The sequence below is a fragment of the Hippopotamus amphibius genome, chromosome 11 (assembly GCF_030028045.1).
Source record: "Hippopotamus amphibius kiboko isolate mHipAmp2 chromosome 11, mHipAmp2.hap2, whole genome shotgun sequence".
NCBI classification, from domain to species: Eukaryota; Metazoa; Chordata; class Mammalia; order Artiodactyla; family Hippopotamidae; genus Hippopotamus; species Hippopotamus amphibius.
Genome location: NC_080196.1, coordinates 24,829,075 through 24,848,120, shown reverse-complemented (window position 1 = coordinate 24,848,120; position 19,046 = coordinate 24,829,075). Strand labels below are relative to the sequence as shown.

Below are 19,046 nucleotides of genomic sequence, written 5' to 3'. Positions count from 1 at the left end.
GAATGGGAGAGAGAGCCAAGAACTCTGACTGCTGGCGACAGGAAGTGTGGAGGAGGGGAGGCTTCCTCACTCCGAAGCTGCAGGATCTTTTTTCTTCTCTCTCATTTTTCCTACAGTTTTTCAAACAGTATCGTTTTCTTCTCAATTCTGTTTGTTTTAAAAGATATTATTTAAACTTCTGATAAACTTCTAGGTTTATCAGAAGAAAGCAAAATCGGTAACTGATGTGAAGCCTAGAGCCAGGCATCTGTAACCATTAAATGGCAAAGGCTTCAAAGACCTGGGAACCCTCTAATTTCCAGCAGCATGGAAAAAAACCTGGGAACGGGAAGACCTGGGTTTGCATCTGGACTCTACTCCCTTGTTGAGGCTGTTTTGTGATTTGTTTTTTCCTTCCTCTTTTTTTTTTTCTTTCTTTCTTTTTCTTTTCTTTTCTTTCTTTCTTTTTCTTTCTTTCTTTCTTTCTTTTCTTTCTTTCTTTCTTTCTTTCTTTTTCTTTCTTTCTTTCTTTCTTTCCTTTCTTCTTCCTTCCTTTTCTTTCACAATGAAGTACTTGAACGTTAACTAAATTACAGGTCTCTATGTCTCTAAATTAGAATTAACAATATTTATTTCATAGTTTGACAACATCAAAGATTACAAGGATAATACTCATAAGGCCTTAGTTCAGTGTCTGTGACAGAGCAGTGCTCAAAAGTTTGCTCCCATCCCCCTTTTGTTGGGGTCCCACACTCTCTCAGGTCTGATCTCTCAGTCATTTTTACTGAAGCTCTTACAAGGTTGGGGATTACTACCAGGACTATGGTATTACTTTCAGTTTACCACAGAAACTATCTTAAGGGAGAGCCGTTCAGCCAAACCTTTCCGTTTTCACAGAAGAGCACAAAAGATGAGAATTTTAGAGGCTTGGTCTGGTCACCTAGACAGATAATTACAGAACCGGTGACTGAACCTACATGTCCTCATAATTCCTGTTTTGGACTCCTCCCAGTGCTGGCACACAAGACCTTACCCTTTCAGGCTCTAAAAAGAAGAAAACAAATGGCCATAGGAAAAGATAGTTGAGTGAATGTCAGAAATCAACCAGTTTGCAAGGCAGAAATAGAGACACAGATGGGGGGAAGGGGGACGCTGCGGGGGGCAATGAATTGGGAGATTAGGATTGCCATATATATATTACTAATAAGAAAAAAATAAAAATGTACACTTTAAATATATGCAGTTTATTGAATTTCAATTGTATGTCAATAAAAGTTCTTCAAGAAAAAAAGAAGAAAAATCAACGCTAGGCTATCTTTTCAGGAGAAAATACATGCAATCTCATTTTGAATAATTCTCTTTTCCTTCCCTTGGGTTTGCAGGAGGGGTCAAATCAATTTATTGATTCACCAAGTTTCTTCTAATAAGCCAACTGTTCCCAATATAGTTGTTGTGTAAAATACACTCAATTATCTGCTTAATACTTATTTCCTTTCTTCTGTGGAGACCCCCTGTTTTGTCCACACCCTTTCCCCAAGGGTAGTTATTAATTTTCACTAGGTTAAAATCACCAAGCTTATTCCTTTCTGGGTACTAGTGGTTCATTTAAGAATGGACATATAATGCCATTCCGGCTGAAGGGACACAAGGTGGAATCTTCAGGGGGGTTTCTGGGGAAAATTTCTACCTTCACACAAAAGTCAAACTGCTGAGGAAGGCAGAGTAGAGGATGAAAAAATCTTGTATAGTGGATAGCTTTTTTTTATGTCTCTGAATTAACCTTTATTTAAATAGTCATACCTTCAGATTTTGAATTGGACTAAGGAATGTCTTACTGGTCAAACCATTTGGAGTTGGGATATTAATATGAATATCCATCAATATCCTAAATTGATAGTATTAATCAGGAATTGTTGTGTACATTTAGTTCCAAATAGGATCATGTTGCTAAAATAATTATAAACTAGTCTATCCTCTTTTAAAATTATATTAAATTTTATGTTAAGTTGAAACATAATGTTATTTTTAGATTCTTAAACTGTTTGCTCCAGAAATAAATGTGTTCTAATAAAAGCAATTACTCCTGGAAAAAAAAAAAGTGAATGTCAGGGCTCTGTGCGCATTAGCGGCACCGTGGGGATACGTGACCAACAGGGACTCATCTCCTGGCTGTTGCTTCTGACTCATGACTATCCCTCCCCCCTCACCGCCCGCCCCCCTTTCCCACCCTTCCAGCTTCTCCCCCAGGACTGTCTCCCCTTTCCCTTTTCCCAGTCTGGTCCGTTGTTAACTATGGCTAGGCTGGCACACAGTTCAAAGAATCTTCTGGAAACTAAATGTAGAGCCGTGATTAAGCTTGATATTCTAGGGCGGGGTTGAGGGGGTAGGGAGACTTGGGTGGCGCAGTTTGTTTGTTGAGGAGTGTTCCTATGAGTCAGTCCCCGCCTTCGAGCCCAGAGAGCTCCAGAAAGTTCCTGGCACAGCCAGAAACGGGGACAAGGAGCCAGAGCCCGTAAGACCCCGATAAAGCGGGGCGGGGCCTGACGGCAGGGCTGGCCGCGGAGCTGCCTGACGGTGCCGGCGTGTTTCGGTTGTTTTTTCAAAATGAGATTAAAGGAGTAAATAAAAGAGAGGCCTTTAGCGTTTCACTCAAACTCGCTAATTTATTGGATGAAAACACTGGAAAGGTTGGTAACGGATACAAATAAGCCGGATGAATTGGGTGGCCAGACGCGAGAAGGTCCCCACCGCCCTAGGCGAGCGCGCCGCAGCCCTGGGCAGGGAGAGGCCGTGGGTGGGGGCTCACTGGCTACTCTCTGCCACTTCCCCTCCCGACTCTAATCGCTGGTTCTCGTGGGGACGTTTGGAGGGGTAAAAAGGTGGAAGGCCCTCGGGGGTGGCTCTGGTCTTCCGAACACCCCCGCCTTCCCACCCAGTTTGCCCCGTTGTGCCTTCCCCTGTCCCCGGCTGTGCCCTCCCCTGTCCCCGGCTGTGCCCTCTCCTCCGACCCTCCGCTGGGCTGGACAGGGGCCCGCGGGGTGGGGCGGGTTGACCTCGGCATCCCGAATTCGCTGCGCTCTCTGGCCCCTAACGTTTCTAAATGAGCTGGAGCTAGGAGAGGGCGGGAGGGCTGGTGGGGTTGCTCTGTCCCACAGAAATGCCCTGGATACTTTACGGGTGACCCTCGGGGACGGATGTAAGGTGATCGGTTGGAGTAAAGGATGATGACAGTTGCCGTTTCTTATTCCTACCGTGAGAATCGCCCCCTCAGAAATAGCCAATATTGGCTTTTCACCTGAAACAATCTCTTTTAACAGCCCATGTTTCTGCCTACTTCTCTCACATTTATAAACGTCTTTGTTGTTGCGGTGGTATCTTTTTCATTTTTGATGACAGAGCCCTGTTAAACACCAGGAATAACATTATGTATGCTACTAATCACACAATATCTTGGATTGAAAAGACATAAAGTCAGTCGCCTTACCATAGCCACCTGCCTTCTGAGGGCTGGCATAAGGACATAGATGAGATTGGAATTAGGGAAGGTATTAGATTTAAAAAATTCTTTCCTTATCTACAATTATTTTTCCTCGATGCACCTTCTATCCCCCAAAGTTCCTGCTGTTACTCAAAACACCCACTTTCTCCAGGGATGGCACTGCATTCTCTTTGCTAATTCTGCAATTCCCTCAGCTTCATCTGGAGCTTAAAAAGTGACTATTTTCAAAGTACTCTGTGCGAGGGTATGCAGATAACAATATCTTACACTGACTTCTTAATATCAATAAAACACCTTCAATAACCTTAACAGTTTTAGCCATAGGAACTCACTTTCTCCAAGATAATTTCTGGAGAAATTTCCCTAACCTCTCTTATCAAAGGTGTTTGTTAGGTCCTTCCCAATCTCCACCCTTTTCCACCCACCCTCCCCATCCCTTTCTGCCTCCCCCTAAATAGTAGTGGTAGTGGCTGCTTGAAGAGTTACTGTATTACCTGCAGATGAGTCACAAATGCTACTGCAACTCTATGGAGTAGAGGAGGTCCTGTAGCAAATGCATACCCTCATGAAGGTTGACTTACATTGTAGCTAGAGTCCACAGCGCTACAGTTCAACTACCCTGAGGATTAAGGGTGTCCTTATAAACTGGCCTAAAAGTCTAAGCATTTCCATTTCCAAACTTACAAGGCAAGGTCTCCCTATACATGTTATTCCCCAAATATTGGATTTTCTTCAAAGGCAAGTATTTAGTGAAAGGTTTGGTGGGCCTCGAGGTATACAAACTAACAAAGTGCTTTTATAGAATGTTGACACTGATTTTTTTTTCCCCTGCTTTTGGTGAAGTCAATTCACATAACATAAAATGAACCATTTTAAAGTGTACGATTTAGTGGTACCTAGCCCATTCACGTTGTGCAATCACCACCTCTAACCTAGTTCCAAAATCTTTGTAACCCCCCCACACACAACTAATTTTTAAAGGGGCTCACTCCCCAAGCCTTGAGGATTGTGCCAGGCCTCTTCCAACAAAGAGGCTGTGGAGGGGATTATTTCTAGGATGCTAGCAGTTAGGTCATGAAGCATCTCAAGGGGCAGGAAGTCTGTGGTAAGTCCTCCATACAGGGCTGTGGGTTTTTTCTATCACTCATCTAAATTAACAAATACTAAACCTCTGTCATCAACCCTATTGTTTATCTGACATAATTGTTTAGATCATACAGAACTAAAGCAGAAAGAGTACTGATTATGAAATCTAGGGTAGAAACATAACCCAGAACCAGATATGCACAAAGATATGCCCCTGTGGACTTGGGGCAACAAGCCAAAAACCGATAAAACCCAAGTTGGAATCCAGGTTCAACATGTTTGCTGAACTGGTTATTTTTCTGAACTTGAAATAAGTTTCAGTTAAGCCAGTAACTTTTAAGTCTTCTCATATGTTCACTTGTGGAAGTCAAACACTATCTATACTCAGTGTGGTGAAATGAGAATTAATGAACATCTAAAAGGCCCCTATACAGTGCCTGGCAGGTAAGAACACTGAAATACTGAGGTCCTCCTGGCTGGGGCATGAAACAATGACACATCCCTAAATTACTCACTTGGATACTCAAAATGTAGGGTAACCACCCTGGAAATGTGGCATTTTAATCTCAGCATTCTTTCAGAAATAAGAAATATAGACTGAGGCATCAGGCCAAACCCTTTCATTTTAAAATATAAGAACTAGGGATCAGTGGCTAATGCACTCGGGCATAACTAAGCAAGCCAGTGCTTGAACTCATATCCCCTCACTGCCAATTTAGGACTCACCTTCTCTTTCATGCTGAATCCAGATTAGGTAACAGGGCTCTAACATATCATGTGTACTCACAGGAAGCGGCAGCCATGACCTTCCAATCTAACTGCCTCTCCTATTTGCTTCTCCAGAACACTCCCACCCACAGCTCCTTTTGAGGCCACCCTTAAAGCGTCGATCCCCTCACCCACCTTGAGGCCACCATGCCGAGTAGCTCATAACATTTTTTTGGACCCACAAACCCAAACCATTCAAATAAGCAGTTTTATATCTCCCAAGAATACTATTTTCCTAAAAGAAATGTCATGATACAATATATATCCTTACTTTTCAGATCCCTGACCTTATCTTAGAGGAAATTGCCGATTTTAGACTCTGTAAGAGAAGACCTACGCAGACCCTTCTACCCTCAAAATAAAACACAGAAGCAAACATTACTCAAATTGAGTTTATTTACTTGGAAGTAAACAGTTTAAAACGACGAGAGGGGAGCCTGAGTTTAGCGTATTACAAAAGAGGAAAACTGATAAAAGATGGCAATTTGCATTCATCTCTACGCTTAGACACTAAAAAAAGTTCATAACTTCAAGAGATACAGTTCAACTTTGCAAACAACTTGCATAGCTGATAGCTGATGAAAAGCAGATATATAAGGCAATACAAAGTCTTGGATGCCAACTGTCTCCATAACAAACATAAGCAGTCTGGGGAAAAACTCCTAATCCACCTCCTCAATGGTGGGGCCAGACCCAGCGCCCCCTTTAGGGGCCTGAGCCCCAAAGCCGCCAGCCCCGGGGCCGCCCGCCCCCTGGTACAGTCCGCTGATGATGGGGTTACACACCTGCTCCAGCTCCTTCCTCTTGTGCTCAAACTCGTCCTTCTCCGCCAACGTGTTGGCGTCCAGCCAGGAAATCACCTCCTGGCACTTGTCCAGCACCTTCTTCTTGTCCGCCTCGCTGATCTTGCCCTTCAGCCCCTCATCCTCCACGGCGCTCTTCATGTTGAAGGCGTACGACTCCAGGGCGTTCTTGGCAGACACCCTCTCGCGCTGGACCTCGTCCTCAGCTTTGTACTTCTCCGCCTCCTGCACCATGCGCTCGATCTCCTCCTTGCTCAGCCGGCCCTTGTCGTTGGTGATGGTGATCTTGTTGGCCTTGCCCGTGCTCTTGTCCGTGGCCGTGACGTTCAGGATGCCATTGGCGTCGATGTCGAAGGTCACCTCGATCTGGGGCACTCCCCTGGGCGCCGGTGGGATGCCGCTCAGCTCGAAGCGCCCCAGCAGGTTGTTGTCCCGCGTCATGGCCCTCTCGCCCTCGTACACCTGGATCAGCACGCCCGGCTGGTTGTCCGAATACGTGGTGAAGATCTGCGTCTGCTTGGTGGGGATGGTGGAGTTGCGCTTGATCAGGGCAGTCATCACGCCCCCAGCCGTCTCCAGCCCCAGCGACAGCGGAGCCACGTCCAGCAGCAGCAGGTCCTGCACGTTCTCGGACTTGTCCCCCATCAGGATGGCCGCCTGCACCGCCGCCCCGTAGGCCACCGCCTCGTCAGGGTTGATGCTCTTGTTGAGGTCACGCCCGTTGAAGAAGTCCTGCAGCAGCTTCTGCACCTTGGGGATGCGGGTGGAGCCCCCCACCAGCACCAGGTCGTGGATCTGGGCCTTGTCCAGCTTGGCGTCACGCAGGGCCTTCTCCACGGGCTCCAGGGTGCTCCGGAACAGGTCCGAGCACAGCTCCTCGAACCGCGCCCTGGTGATGGACGTGTAGAAGTCGATGCCCTCGAACAGGGAGTCGATCTCCAGGCTGGCCTGGGTGCTGGACGACAGGGTCCTCTTGGCCCTCTCGCAGGCGGTGCGCAGTCGCCTCACGGCCCGCTTGTTCTGGCTGATGTCCTTCTTGTGCTTCCTCTTGAACTCCTCCACGAAGTGGTTCACCAGCCTGTTGTCGAAGTCCTCCCCACCCAGGTGGGTGTCCCCGGCCGTGGCCTTCACCTCGAAGATGCCATCGTCGATCGTCAGGATGGACACGTCGAACGTGCCCCCGCCCAGATCAAAGATGAGCACGTTGCGCTCCCCCTTGCCAGTCCGGTCCAGACCGTAGGCGATGGCGGCGGCCGTGGGCTCGTTGATGATCCTCAGCACGTTCAGCCCCGCGATCACCCCCGCATCCTTGGTGGCCTGGCGCTGCGAGTCGTTGAAGTAGGCCGGCACGGTGATCACCGCGTTGGTCACCGGGTGGCCCAGGTACGCCTCGGCGATCTCCTTCATCTTGGTCAGCACCATGGATGAGATCTCCTCGGGGTAGAACGCCTTGGTCTCCCCCTTGTAGCTCACTTGCACCTTGGGCTTGTCTCCGTCGTTGATCACCCGGAAGGGCCAGTGCTTCATGTCCGACTGCACCACCGGGTCGCCGAACTTGCGGCCGATCAGCCGCTTCGCGTCGAACACGGTGTTCTGCGGGTTCAGCGCCACCTGGTTCTTGGCCGCATCGCCGATGAGCCGCTCGGTGTCCGTGAAAGCCACGTAGCTGGGGGTGGTGCGGTTGCCCTGATCGTTGGCGATGATCTCCACCTTACCGTGCTGGAACACCCCCACGCAAGAGTAGGTGGTGCCCAGATCGATGCCGATGGCCGTGCTTTTCGCCATGCCGGTGCCCTGCCCTCTCGGCTCCGCAGCGAGTTTCAGACCTGGAAACGCCCAACGGGATCCGCGATGAACTCGGTCTTTTCGAAAGCCGAAGATTGAACGCGCCGGTGCCGCTCCCGCTGGGGACAGTTCTCAGAGGCAGTGGGTCTTCGGAAGCTGTGCTCCCCCGACCAGGCAGCTGGCTTTATCAGCTCTCTTCAGGCTTGCTGATTCTCTGGGGGCAGCTCTGTGTTTATAATTCTTCATCAAGCCCCGCCTTGGCCCTCCTCAGCCAATCACCGAGCTCAGTGCGGCTGCCAGGTCGGGAATATTCCAGGAGTTTCGCTTCAGGTCCTGCCCCCTGGCTTTCTTGGACCAATCAGCACCCTGGGTGCCTCCCCTCCCCGAACTCTCCAGACTCTTCTGGGGCTTGCTGGCTAGCACTGTCTCGGGAAGGGAGCAGTGGGTGGGCAAGGGGTGGGACGGGCTGGCAGGTACGGAGTAGGGGCGTGGGTGGGTTGTTGACGCCGCCCCCCCCTCCAGTGGCGTTACAATGGCGATGGTGCCTCTGACCTCATGGGCTGGTAGGGAATCAGGATGATAGGTCTGGGCCTGGCTCAGAGTTGTAGGGCGGGGCGGGTGGGGGGCGGGGGGACACCGGCTGCGCAGTTTGGATATTGAGGGAGCCCCAAGTTGTAGGGGCTCCGCAATCGGAACCGTATCAAACTGGATCGAAGGCGGCGGGGCACTAGGTGAGCCACGAGGGCTCTGGTTGGAATGGGCTGGGAATTGGCAAGAGTAATAGGTGCTTGTTTGAGGAAATGCTGGGAAGTTCTCTAGTTAGTTTAAACCTAAGGTATGGGGACGTCGGCCCACCAGGGAAGGGGGATCGTTTAAGGACTGCAAAGGTGGCTGGGATTGGTGAGAACCGCCAGAAAGAAGTGAACGAGCTGGTCAGTTGTCTCCAGATAACAGGAGTTTTGTTTGTGAGAAAATTAAAGAAAGAGACAGCCTTAGCAGCACCTCACCTGAGAAAACTCATGAGGGCCTGATTGGGTTCCTAACAGCCGTCTTCAGACTGGTCCAGATGTACTCCCACCAATCCCTAATAGAGGGTGAAAGGCGACCAGCAGGGTTGCTGAACCCACGTTTGGAGATTGATGTCTCCTGAGGAGACCGTAACTTCAAATAATCTGAGTTCAGCAGGAGACAGGTCCCATATCAGAATAAACTATGTCCCAGACACAGGAACAGGACAGCTGAGTCTGGACATGTGAGAAATTGAAAACAGCATATGCCACTGCCCTCCCACTTCCAGTTGGCTGTGAGATCTTCTGTCTACCTTGTACACAAACCTCGTCTGGAAGAGCTATTTGTACATGGAGTATATGGAAGGATTATTGACAATAGCCGTAAGGTGGAAGCAGTCCAAGTGCCACAGAAGGACTGAATAAACAAATGTGGTATATACATACGATGAAAATTATTCAGCTTTAAAAAGGAAGGAAATCATGACACACTTTAAAATAGATGAACTTTTAGGATATTATCCTAAGCTAAATAAGACAGTCACAAAAAGAAAAATAGTGTGTAATTCCACTAATGTGAGGTACCTAGAGTAGTCAAATTCTGAGAGACAAAAAGTAGGCTAAAAAAGAAAAGGGATAGGCTAGTGGTTTACAAGGGCTGGGAGGAGGGGGGGAAATGGGGAGTTGTTTAAAGGGTATAGAATTTGTTTTGCGAGACAAAAATTCCAGAGATTGGTTGGGCAACAATGTGAATGGACTTACTACTGAACTGCGTGCTTAAAAATGGTTAAGATGGTCAATTTCATGTTGTGTGTATTTTACCGCAATTAAAAATAAATAAAAATTAAAAGTTCTCTCCGAGACTTTATCTCATTCTTTTCCCACAGGTCTAGGAAAACCATGGCTGCTGCTAAGGGAACGGCTATTGGCATCGACTTGGGCACCACCTACTCCTGTGTGGGAGTGTTCCAGCACGGCAAGGTGGAGATCATTGCGAACGACCAGGGCAACCGCACCACCCCCAGCTATGTGGCCTTCACAGACACTGAGCGGCTTATCGGAGATGCAGCTAAGAACCAGGTAGCCATGAATCCCCAGAACACTGTCTTTGATGCCAAACGTCTGATCGGCAGGAAATTTAATGATCCTGTAGTGCAGTCAGATATGAAACTTTGGCCTTTCCAAGTAATCAATGAAGGAGGCAAGCCCAAGGTAATGGTATCCTACAAAGGGGAGAAAAAGGCTTTCTACCCTGAGGAAATCTCTTCTATGGTACTGACTAAGATGAAGGAGACTGCTGAGGCTTTTTTGGGCCACACTGTCACCAATGCTGTGATCACCGTGCCAGCCTACTTCAATGACTCTCAACGCCAGGCCACCAAGGATGCAGGCGTGATTGCAGGTCTCAATGTGCTGAGAATTATCAATGAACCCACAGCTGCTGCCATTGCCTACGGCTTAGATAAAGCAGGTCAGGGAGAGCGACATGTCCTGATCTTTGATCTGGGTGGAGGCACATTTGATGTGTCCATTCTGACCATAGATGATGGGATTTTTGAGGTAAAGGCCACAGCTGGGGACACCCACCTGGGTGGAGAGGATTTTGACAACAGGCTTGTGAGCCACTTTGTGGAAGAGTTCAAGAGGAAACATAAGAAGGACATGAGCCAAAACAAGCGGGCAGTGAGGCGGCTGCGCACCGCCTGTGAGAGGGCCAAGAGAACCCTGTCCTCCAGCACGCAGGCCAACCTGGAAATTGATTCACTTTATGAAGGCATTGACTTCTACACATCCATCACCAGGGCCCGATTTGAAGAGTTGTGTGCAGACCTGTTTAGGGGCACCCTGGAGCCCGTGGAGAAGGCTCTTCGGGATGCCAAGATGGATAAGGCTAAAATCCATGACATTGTTTTAGTAGGGGGCTCCACCCGCATCCCTAAGGTTCAGAGGCTATTGCAGGACTACTTTAATGGTCGTGAGCTCAACAAGAGCATCAACCCTGATGAAGCAGTTGCCTACGGGGCTGCAGTACAGGCAGCCATTTTGATGGGGGATAAGTCTGAAAAGGTACAAGACCTGCTTTTGTTGGACGTGGCTCCCCTGTCCTTAGGTTTGGAGACCGCCGGGGGTGTCATGACTGTCCTGATCAAGCGCAATTCCACCATCCCCACCAAGCAGATGCAGATCTTCACCACCTACTCAGATAACCAGCCTGGGGTGTTGATCCAGGTGTACGAGGGCGAGAGGGCCTTGACGCGGGACAACAACCTGCTGGGGCGCTTTGATCTGAGTGGAATCCCTCCTGCACCAAGGGGAGTTCCGCAGATTGAGGTGACCTTTGACATTGATGCCAACGGTATTCTCAATGTAACAGCCATGGACAAGAGTACAGGCAAAGCCAACAAGATCACCATCACCAATGACAAAGGCCGGCTGAGCAAGGAGGAGATTGAACGCATGGTTCTGGATGCTGAGAAATATAAAGCTGAGGATGAGGTCCAGAGAGAGAAAATTGCTTCAAAAAATGCCTTAGAATCCTATGCTTTTAACATGAAGAGCGCTGTGAGTGATGAAGGCCTAAAGGGCAAGATTAGTGAGTCTGATAAAAAGAAAATACTGAGTAAATGCAGTGAGGTCCTTTCATGGCTGGAGGCCAATCAATTGGCTGAGAAAGATGAGTTTGATCATAAGAGAAAGGAATTGGAGCAGGTGTGTAACCCAATCATCACAAAACTCTACCAGGGAGGATGCACTGGGCCTTCCTGTGGAACAGGGTATACACCTGGAAGGGCTGCCACAGGCCCCACCATTGAAGAAGTAGATTAATCTTATCTGGAGCTGGAGGGTTCTAGGGTGCCTCTAAGATGAATTTTGTTCCCCTCGTCTTCAAACATGGTTATGATTCCTGAGTTGACTGGACCTGAACCTAAGTTACCATCCCTGTTCAATTCTGATGGAAGAGCCTCTTATACCATCTTTTCACACTCCAACATCCAGTTTCTGACTCTGGAATGAGACTTTTAGGAAAACTAGGCCCCTCTCTGAAACATTTGAAGAATTTGAATGTCTGTTATTTATTTCCAGCCTCCCCAGCTTTTTCTTCCTGTGTGGATGGTTATCTGTCCCTCAGTAAATTTGTTCCTAAAGCACATTACTTCTGGTATTTTTAGACTGAGTGTATCTTGTAAAGTAGGGAAAAGGAGAGCGCAGTGGAGAGACCATGTGTGGTCTGTTCGTAAGCTAATTGTGAATGATTAAGCTGGTAAGGGCAAAGTATTTGAATTTTCATGAGCTCGTTGTTTCAGGAAGGAAAACAACTTTTGACCATCAGGCACCTTTAGCCCCTGTTAGAGTAGTTGCTAATTATTTACCACATATATTCATTGATAGGCTGATTTAGGTGCTTAGGGTTCAGCGGGGGGAGGAGGAGGGGGCAAACTTCTGCCTGATGTCCTGATGTCACTTATAGGTGGGGCCTAAGAGATCCAGCGTCTGCGCACTCATAGTTCATTATTACAATCCTTTACTTGCTGAAAGTATTTCTACAACAAACTACTAACAAATGTGTACTTTTATGCAAGATGAGAAACGGAAGATTTAGTACAATCATTGCTTAAGAAAAATTTTCACCTATTGTGTCATAATATCGCAACTTATTAAGCCTTGGGGACATGAGTATAGAAGTATGTGTAACTCTGCATTTATGTCCCTTTGTGTTTGAGAGGGAAATATCTGGACGTGAAATATTAGAATAGGTATTTCTATCCCCTAGCCAGTCTGTTTACTTTTATTCAGTCCTTTACAGGACAGTCCTAGGCAAAAGTGAAAAAGAAATGTGGACTGAGAGAGTAATATGTTTATTGAGAACCTTTGATAAAATCAAAATTTGTGCGTAGGTTCCTGATCTCCGGGACTTTTTTTTTTTTTTTTTACTTTTACCAAAGTGTAACATACATAGAAAAGTGTACAAATCATCATGGGTTTTCACAAGCTTCCCAGCAGTCTGCAATAGGAAATGTCTTTAGGGTATGAGCACATCATGCTGGGACTGTATTTATTGTCAAAGAAAGGAACAAAAACCTATGAGGGGGAAGTTGCTGTATAACAAAGGGAGTCCAACTCGAGGATGGAAGATGCCTTAGAGGACTGGGGCAGGGAGGGTGGGGGGGAATCGAGGGGGGGGCGTCAAGGAAGGGAGGGAATATGGGGATATGTGTATAAAAACAGTTGATTGAACCTGGTGTACCCCCCAAAAAAATAAAATAAAATAATAAAAAAAAAAAAAAACAAAAACCTATGAGGGCAGGTGAACAGACCTCTCCAATACTCGGGCAGCAGCGAGGGCCCGCGGCTGCGCGGTGGGAACCCGCAGCTACGGGAGGAAGTCGGAAGGCGGGAAGCCCCGCCCCTCTCCCGGCTTTGGCGTTCTCCGCGGATCTACCCTGCCCGCTCCTCCCGAGCTTCAAGGCTGCTGGCCCTCTCCTCGTTGCCTCGGAGCGCTCTGCGGCCCTTCCCGCTGCGCCTGCGGGACCCCGCCCCCCCCCCCCACGCGCGTGCTCGTGTTCCAGTTCCCGCCAGGCCTCCGGCGCACGGCACTCAGCCCTCGCTTTCCTGGTCCGGCGGGAAGCCCGCAGCGCAAGCACCATGGTAGGTACCGTGACGTCACAAGGGGGCGCCCTCGAGGAGCGCGGGCGGTTGGAACGGTTGGAGGCGGGGTTGGGGTCCCTCTAGGGGCTTTGTTTCCCTTAGGCTGGCGTTGGTCCCTGAGATTTTCCCTCCGTTTTTAGTTCCTGCACCTCAAGTTCTTTGAGGAGAGACCTGGAAGCAAATAAGATTTTGCCCCCCTTATGAAGAAACAAACAGACATGAGAGAGACGGCGGGGACAGCAGAAGGAACAGCTAGACCTAAAGGGTCATTTCCCTAATGGAGGCCAGGCTCCGGGAGGGTGCGGGTGGACAGGTCTTTCTGCAGTTCTCTGGGAGGCGTGGACAGGTCCGCAGGAGAGGTGGTCCATTGAGAGACGAGCCCGAGGTGTGTAGGGTAGAGCCTCTCTCTGGGGCTTTAAGTCAAGGGCTCGAGGTAGTGTGCAGAATCATATGGGCTCCAGCTGTTCATCCGAGTGTTCCTTCCTGTGAAGTTTTGGGAATTGCCAGAGATGTGGCGGGGATCCCAATACCAGTATTTGGTAATACTGGCTGGGGGACACGCCTCTTAACATGTCCCTTCTCATGTAATGGTTTTCCCCCTCTCCCCCCAATAGCTCTTCTATTCCTTTTTCAAATCCCTTGTGGGCAAGGATGTGGTCGTGGAACTCAAGAATGACCTGAGGTAGGTACCAGCTCCGACAAGTCTGTAGGGGGTGGATGTGCTTAGCGACCTGGAACCTCTTTAATTTATCAAGTATTTGAGGGCTAGGCAAGGTGGGAGAGATACAAAAGAAATAAGTGACTTGTGCCTTAAGCTTACAGATTAGCTGGGGCGTTGTATGTTGTATTGGAAAACAATACAAAGAAATATTAGTAGTAAGTACTAGAGAGAAGACAGGGCAGACCCATCAATAACATTTTTTACAAGACATAGTTTTATTTTTCTGATTATATACTCCTTTGACCCAGCTTCTAGAAATGTATGTATCAGTTGCTCAAGTAAAGATGTATGTACAAAGATGTTGGTAGATTTTCTTTTTTTTGTTTGTAATAGCCAAAAGTTGGGGGGGAAATAGCTGTAAATAGGGAATGGGTTAGATTGTGGTATTTCCATATAATATAGCTGTCACATAGAAATGAGATGTATTAATATGGAAAGCTGTTGCAGAATAGAATATGTGGCATAATCTCCCTTTTGTTGAAGAAAATATAAAATATCAATGATGCAGTCCCTTCTGTCTGTACTTTTATGTCCCCTATCCCCTTGTATCTTAGCTTCTAATCCTCTTGCAGGACTTGGATTAAATGCTGTGTCCTTGGATTTTCCTGGTTCTTTTTCTTCTAGTCAAGTAGACACTGCTTTTTTTTTTTTGGCCATCGCACTATGCGGCATATGGGATGTTAATCTCCCCACCAGGGATGATTGATCTGGTGCCCCCTGCATTGGAAGCGTGGAGTCTTAACCATTGGACCTTCAGGGAAGTCTGTAGCCAAGTAGACTCTTCTGTCATAGAGTCTGTTTTCTTCCTAGTGGCTGCTTCTCAAATTGTGATTTCATAGAAACGTATTTACTGTTTATGGTCTGTCTTTCCTACATGGCCAAGACCATGTTTAAGCTCACCACTGTGTACCTAATGTATAGCACAGGCTTGGTATCAGTATATAGTAGGTGCTTAATAAATGTGTGCTGAAGGAAAAAAAACATAGCCAACATTAGAGACCCTCCTATAGACTAAGAACTACTCTGAATACTTTACCTTTGTTAACTCATTTAATTCTCAGAACACCTCTGCATGACATATGCTATTGTTGCTGTTTTACACAAGAGGAAACTGAAGCTTGGATAGGTTAAGAAACTTGGTTAAGTCTGCACAGCTAGTAAGAGACATAGCCAGAACTTAAAACACATTTTGTCTGCACCCCCCCCCCCCCCCCAGTTAAAAACAGGGTCATAGTCTCTATGCAATTGTGAAACTTGCTTTCATCTAATGGTATGTTGCGAATATATTCTGTGTCAATAAAGTTGATGTTTAATGTTTTTAATGTCTGAATGGCATTTTTCTTAGCCGCCTAGAACTAATTTAACCAAGACCTTGCTGTTAGACACTTAGGCTGTTTCCAATTCTTTGCTTTTACAGATACTGCCCTTAATATCCTCATGCATACATCTCCTTTCACTAGGAAAAAATCCTTTAAATGAAATAAACATTTAAAATATCAATACATATTATCTGACTGTCCTTTAGAAAGTTTGAATCAATGTATTCTCTCCCCAACAGTTTCTTCTACATTTCTATGTGAGATAATTTCTTAGGGGAAAACATTGACATGGCAGGGAATGGTGAGGCAAGGGACATGCCTTTTAGATCAGAGGTTTCTGTCTATGGCACTGGCAGTGTATATGGTATTGATGGCACATATTGATAGATTGGGTCCATATAGAGAGACGAGTGTGGAAACTACCCTCAGCAATTCTGTGAGATGACTTGTTTTTTGATTTTCCTCTTCTTCCTGGGTCTTCAGCATGGCAAGAATAACTGTTATGTTATAGCAAGGACTTAAAAGGTTTGAAGGTAATCCATTGGGTTGGGAGAAGAGCTCTTTCTCTCATGCTGGTTGTCAGACCACTTTTGTGCCAAATATGTCATTCTAAAGGGACTGAATGAAATGTTAACCACATTATGCAATTCCTGAAAGTTATTTAATTGCTGCAGTCGGTAATAGGGCACTGTCAAAGGTTTTTTTTAGCAGCCAGGGATATGGTAAAACCGCCACTGAGGCAATTGGTCTCAGACACTGAATTTCAAACACTTAGAATTTTACAAAAATTAGGGCCCAACAGAGAACCGACAACTTGAATTTTGGCAAGAATCATAATTTTTTTAATATAAAAAAGGCAATTAAAGAGCAGTTATTCTTAGGACGGAAACTATTGACAACCTTTAGCACACTATATACATACTGCACTAGCCTATGTTTCCTGTTTTGTCATGGACTCATGAAACCTTTGAGCACACATCAGTGTTTGAGAACCAGGGTTCTAAGGAACTTAGAATCTGGTGATGACATGCAGGATGGTTAGGATGAGGGCAGCCAGGTTGGAGGCTGGCCTGGATTGAGCTGTAAAGTCATTAGACCTTGGTCTGTAGAAATCATACTATGAAGAGAATTACAGAAATGTTAGACATCAGCAAACCATGGGGATTCATGGGACATGAAGGGTGGAGAAGTACAGCTTATAGGATTTGAGGTTGTGAGACTTAGTGTTGAAACCAGTGGCAGAAATTAAAGGATTGGGAGAGGTAGCATAGCTTGGAGCATTGGTGTTTAGATAGCATTCTTCTTTAACACTGCAGGGGGCTCAGGGATTGAGGAAGGAAGAGGACATCCCTCGTGTCTGCATCATCAAGAGCACTGCTAGCTAGCTACTTTATCTACTTTATATATGGGGCTCTGGTTCCACAGCAATAGTATTTGAAAATAGCTGATGGTTCTAGGGGTCGGACAGGCCTGTTCTAAATTTGGGCAAGTTATAAAACGTTTCTGAGCCCCTGGATTGTTAATAGTTACCTTATGAAGTGGCTGTAAAGATTACAAATACTGTGCAGAATACAGGTCTAGCACATACCAATTGTTTAATGGTAGCTGCTAAGAGTGAATTGGTTTAGGGAGAGGATATGTGAGGTCTAAAATAACACTGCTCTGGAAGCACCTTCTTTCCTACTCCAGAGCTTAGGCATGCCCCTTTTTGGTTCTGCCTTTGAGGTTTCCTCAAATCCTTTACTTGCCCCAACCATGCTCTCATCCCTGCTCTGAAGTCACCTCTATGTTGACTTTGGTGTAAACTAATTTGGTTTTACCTTCTCTCTGCCCCTGACAGCATCTGTGGAACCCTCCATTCTGTGGATCAGGTGAGAATATAATAAGGGCCCTGAATGGGGTCTTGGGGAAGGAGATGGGAGAGCTTAAGGGCTGGGTACTTTCATCTTGTCTCTAGTTCTAATGATGGTGTTCATCTTCTTTTCTTAGTATCTCAACATCAAACTAACTGACATCAGTGTCACAGACCCTGAGAAATACCCTCACATGGTGAGTTATGGATGGTGGAGAAGAGGAAACACCTCTCAAAGCAGGAGGTCCTTGGGTGGATAGAGGACGTTTTTTAAGGGTGTTTTCACATTTGTCTGTCTTTTAGTTATCAGTGAAGAACTGCTTCATCAGGGGCTCAGTGGTTCGCTATGTGCAGTTGCCAGCAGATGAGGTCGACACACAGTTGCTACAGGATGCAGCAAGGAAGGAGGCCCTGCAGCAGAAGCAGTGATGGTTCCTCCTCCCTTCCCCACCTTCCATTGGTGACCTTTAACCTCACGTCCCAGCCCTGGAGGCCTCCCTCCCATACCTGAGGTGTTGTTTTTTGATAGCAAAGGCTTTCTTTTTTTTTTTTTTTTTTTTTAAAGGAGTATGGGTGAGGGGAATGATAGTGGGGAGCAGCTATCCTTTGTTGAGAGGGGAGGAAAAGTAGGCTGGGGAACTGTGAAGCCTTCCCTGTCCCCAGCACCTGCCTTTCTCACTTCCTCCCTGGAGATGGTGGGAGAATCTCCTACATCTTTCCAGGGTAGTGCGTGATTCATTTTGGGGATGGAAGGAATCTGTCCCGCATCGGGAATAAAATTTATGATGCAAATTCTGGTTCTGTGTGTTTTGGGGAAGGGGGCTGGAGAATGGAAAAGGAGTGCTGAATTCATCCCAGCCCTGTTGCTCTCATTACCCCAGCTAAGAATCCAACCCATCCCGGCATTATCTGCTACAACTCTCCTTGGTATAAATCGTATCATTACCTCAGACTACACCGTGTTTCCCAAACATGCCCCAACCTAAACGGCCTACCTACTTAAATAGCCTTTTGTTTATACTGTACCTATGAGAGCCTGCTGTCCTATTAACATGAAAGCTAATGAGACGCCAGAATGCGTTTGATGCTGCTGGATTGCTTCCTCAACCCAGTCAAACCAGTACACCTTCCCAATAGCTAGTGCAGGTAAATACAAACAAGTGACAATTTTTACTGTGGAGAGTTGTGACTGGGAATTAGCTCTTTCACTCATTTAGCAAATAAGAGTTCCCGCTGCAGACGAGAGGTCTCAGCACGAAGGGACCTTAGAGGCCATTCCAGCGTGAGTCCCTCTTCCCACATAGGAGGCAATGAGGCCCAGGGGAGACCGGGACACCAGGGACCTTGGCCAAGAGGATCGGCGTCCGCGTCCGGAAGCTCCCTCCCCTCCGCTTCCCCCAGCTGCCCGCTGGGCGCCGCCGCCCCGCCCGGCCGGGCCGAGGACCCGCGCGGGGTGTCCGCGGCGGCGCCTGACGGGAGCGCGGTTCCCAGGCGCGTCCCCTTCACCCCCAGTGCCCGCGCCCCTCGCCGTTCCTCGCGAGCGCGGTCTGCGGCGGGCGGCGTGGCCCCCGGCCGCGGTC

At 47.4% G+C, this 19,046-nt stretch overlaps 3 protein-coding genes across 3 annotated transcripts; 2 read left to right on the top strand and 1 right to left on the bottom strand.

Moving 5' to 3' along the window:
* Positions 1-5,994: 5,994 nt before the first annotated feature.
* LOC130831035 (heat shock 70 kDa protein 1B) lies at positions 5,995-7,920 on the bottom strand. Its single transcript, XM_057698482.1, has one exon. The coding sequence runs from the start codon at positions 7,918-7,920 to the stop codon at positions 5,995-5,997; it is 1,926 nt and encodes a 641-aa protein (XP_057554465.1).
* Positions 7,921-8,111: 191 nt separating this feature from the next.
* Positions 8,112-12,081, top strand: LOC130831034 (heat shock 70 kDa protein 1-like). The gene is made up of 2 exons (XM_057698480.1): positions 8,112-8,651; positions 9,815-12,081. The coding sequence occupies exon 2, from the start codon at positions 9,828-9,830 to the stop codon at positions 11,751-11,753; it is 1,926 nt and encodes a 641-aa protein (XP_057554463.1). The 5' UTR covers positions 8,112-8,651; positions 9,815-9,827; the 3' UTR covers positions 11,754-12,081.
* Positions 12,082-13,346: 1,265 nt separating this feature from the next.
* On the top strand, positions 13,347-18,258 carry LSM2 (LSM2 homolog, U6 small nuclear RNA and mRNA degradation associated). Its single transcript, XM_057700663.1, has 5 exons — positions 13,347-13,574; positions 14,189-14,256; positions 17,455-17,485; positions 17,604-17,663; positions 17,770-18,258. Exons 1-5 carry the CDS (start codon positions 13,572-13,574, stop codon positions 17,893-17,895), a joined length of 288 nt encoding a protein of 95 aa, XP_057556646.1. The 5' UTR covers positions 13,347-13,571; the 3' UTR covers positions 17,896-18,258.
* Positions 18,259-19,046: the final 788 nt, after the last annotated feature.

Coding starts and splice junctions, on each gene's coding strand:
- LOC130831035 (XM_057698482.1), bottom strand. CDS start 7,920: ATGGCGAAAAGCACGGCCATCGGCATCGATCTGGGCACCACCTACTCT.
- LOC130831034 (XM_057698480.1), top strand. CDS start 9,828: ATGGCTGCTGCTAAGGGAACGGCTATTGGCATCGACTTGGGCACCACC.
- LSM2 (XM_057700663.1), top strand. Junction 17,486..17,603: donor CCCTCCATTCTGTGGATCAG/GTGAGAATATAA, acceptor TTCTTTTCTTAG/TATCTCAACATCAAACTAAC. Junction 17,664..17,769: donor CTGAGAAATACCCTCACATG/GTGAGTTATGGA, acceptor TCTGTCTTTTAG/TTATCAGTGAAGAACTGCTT.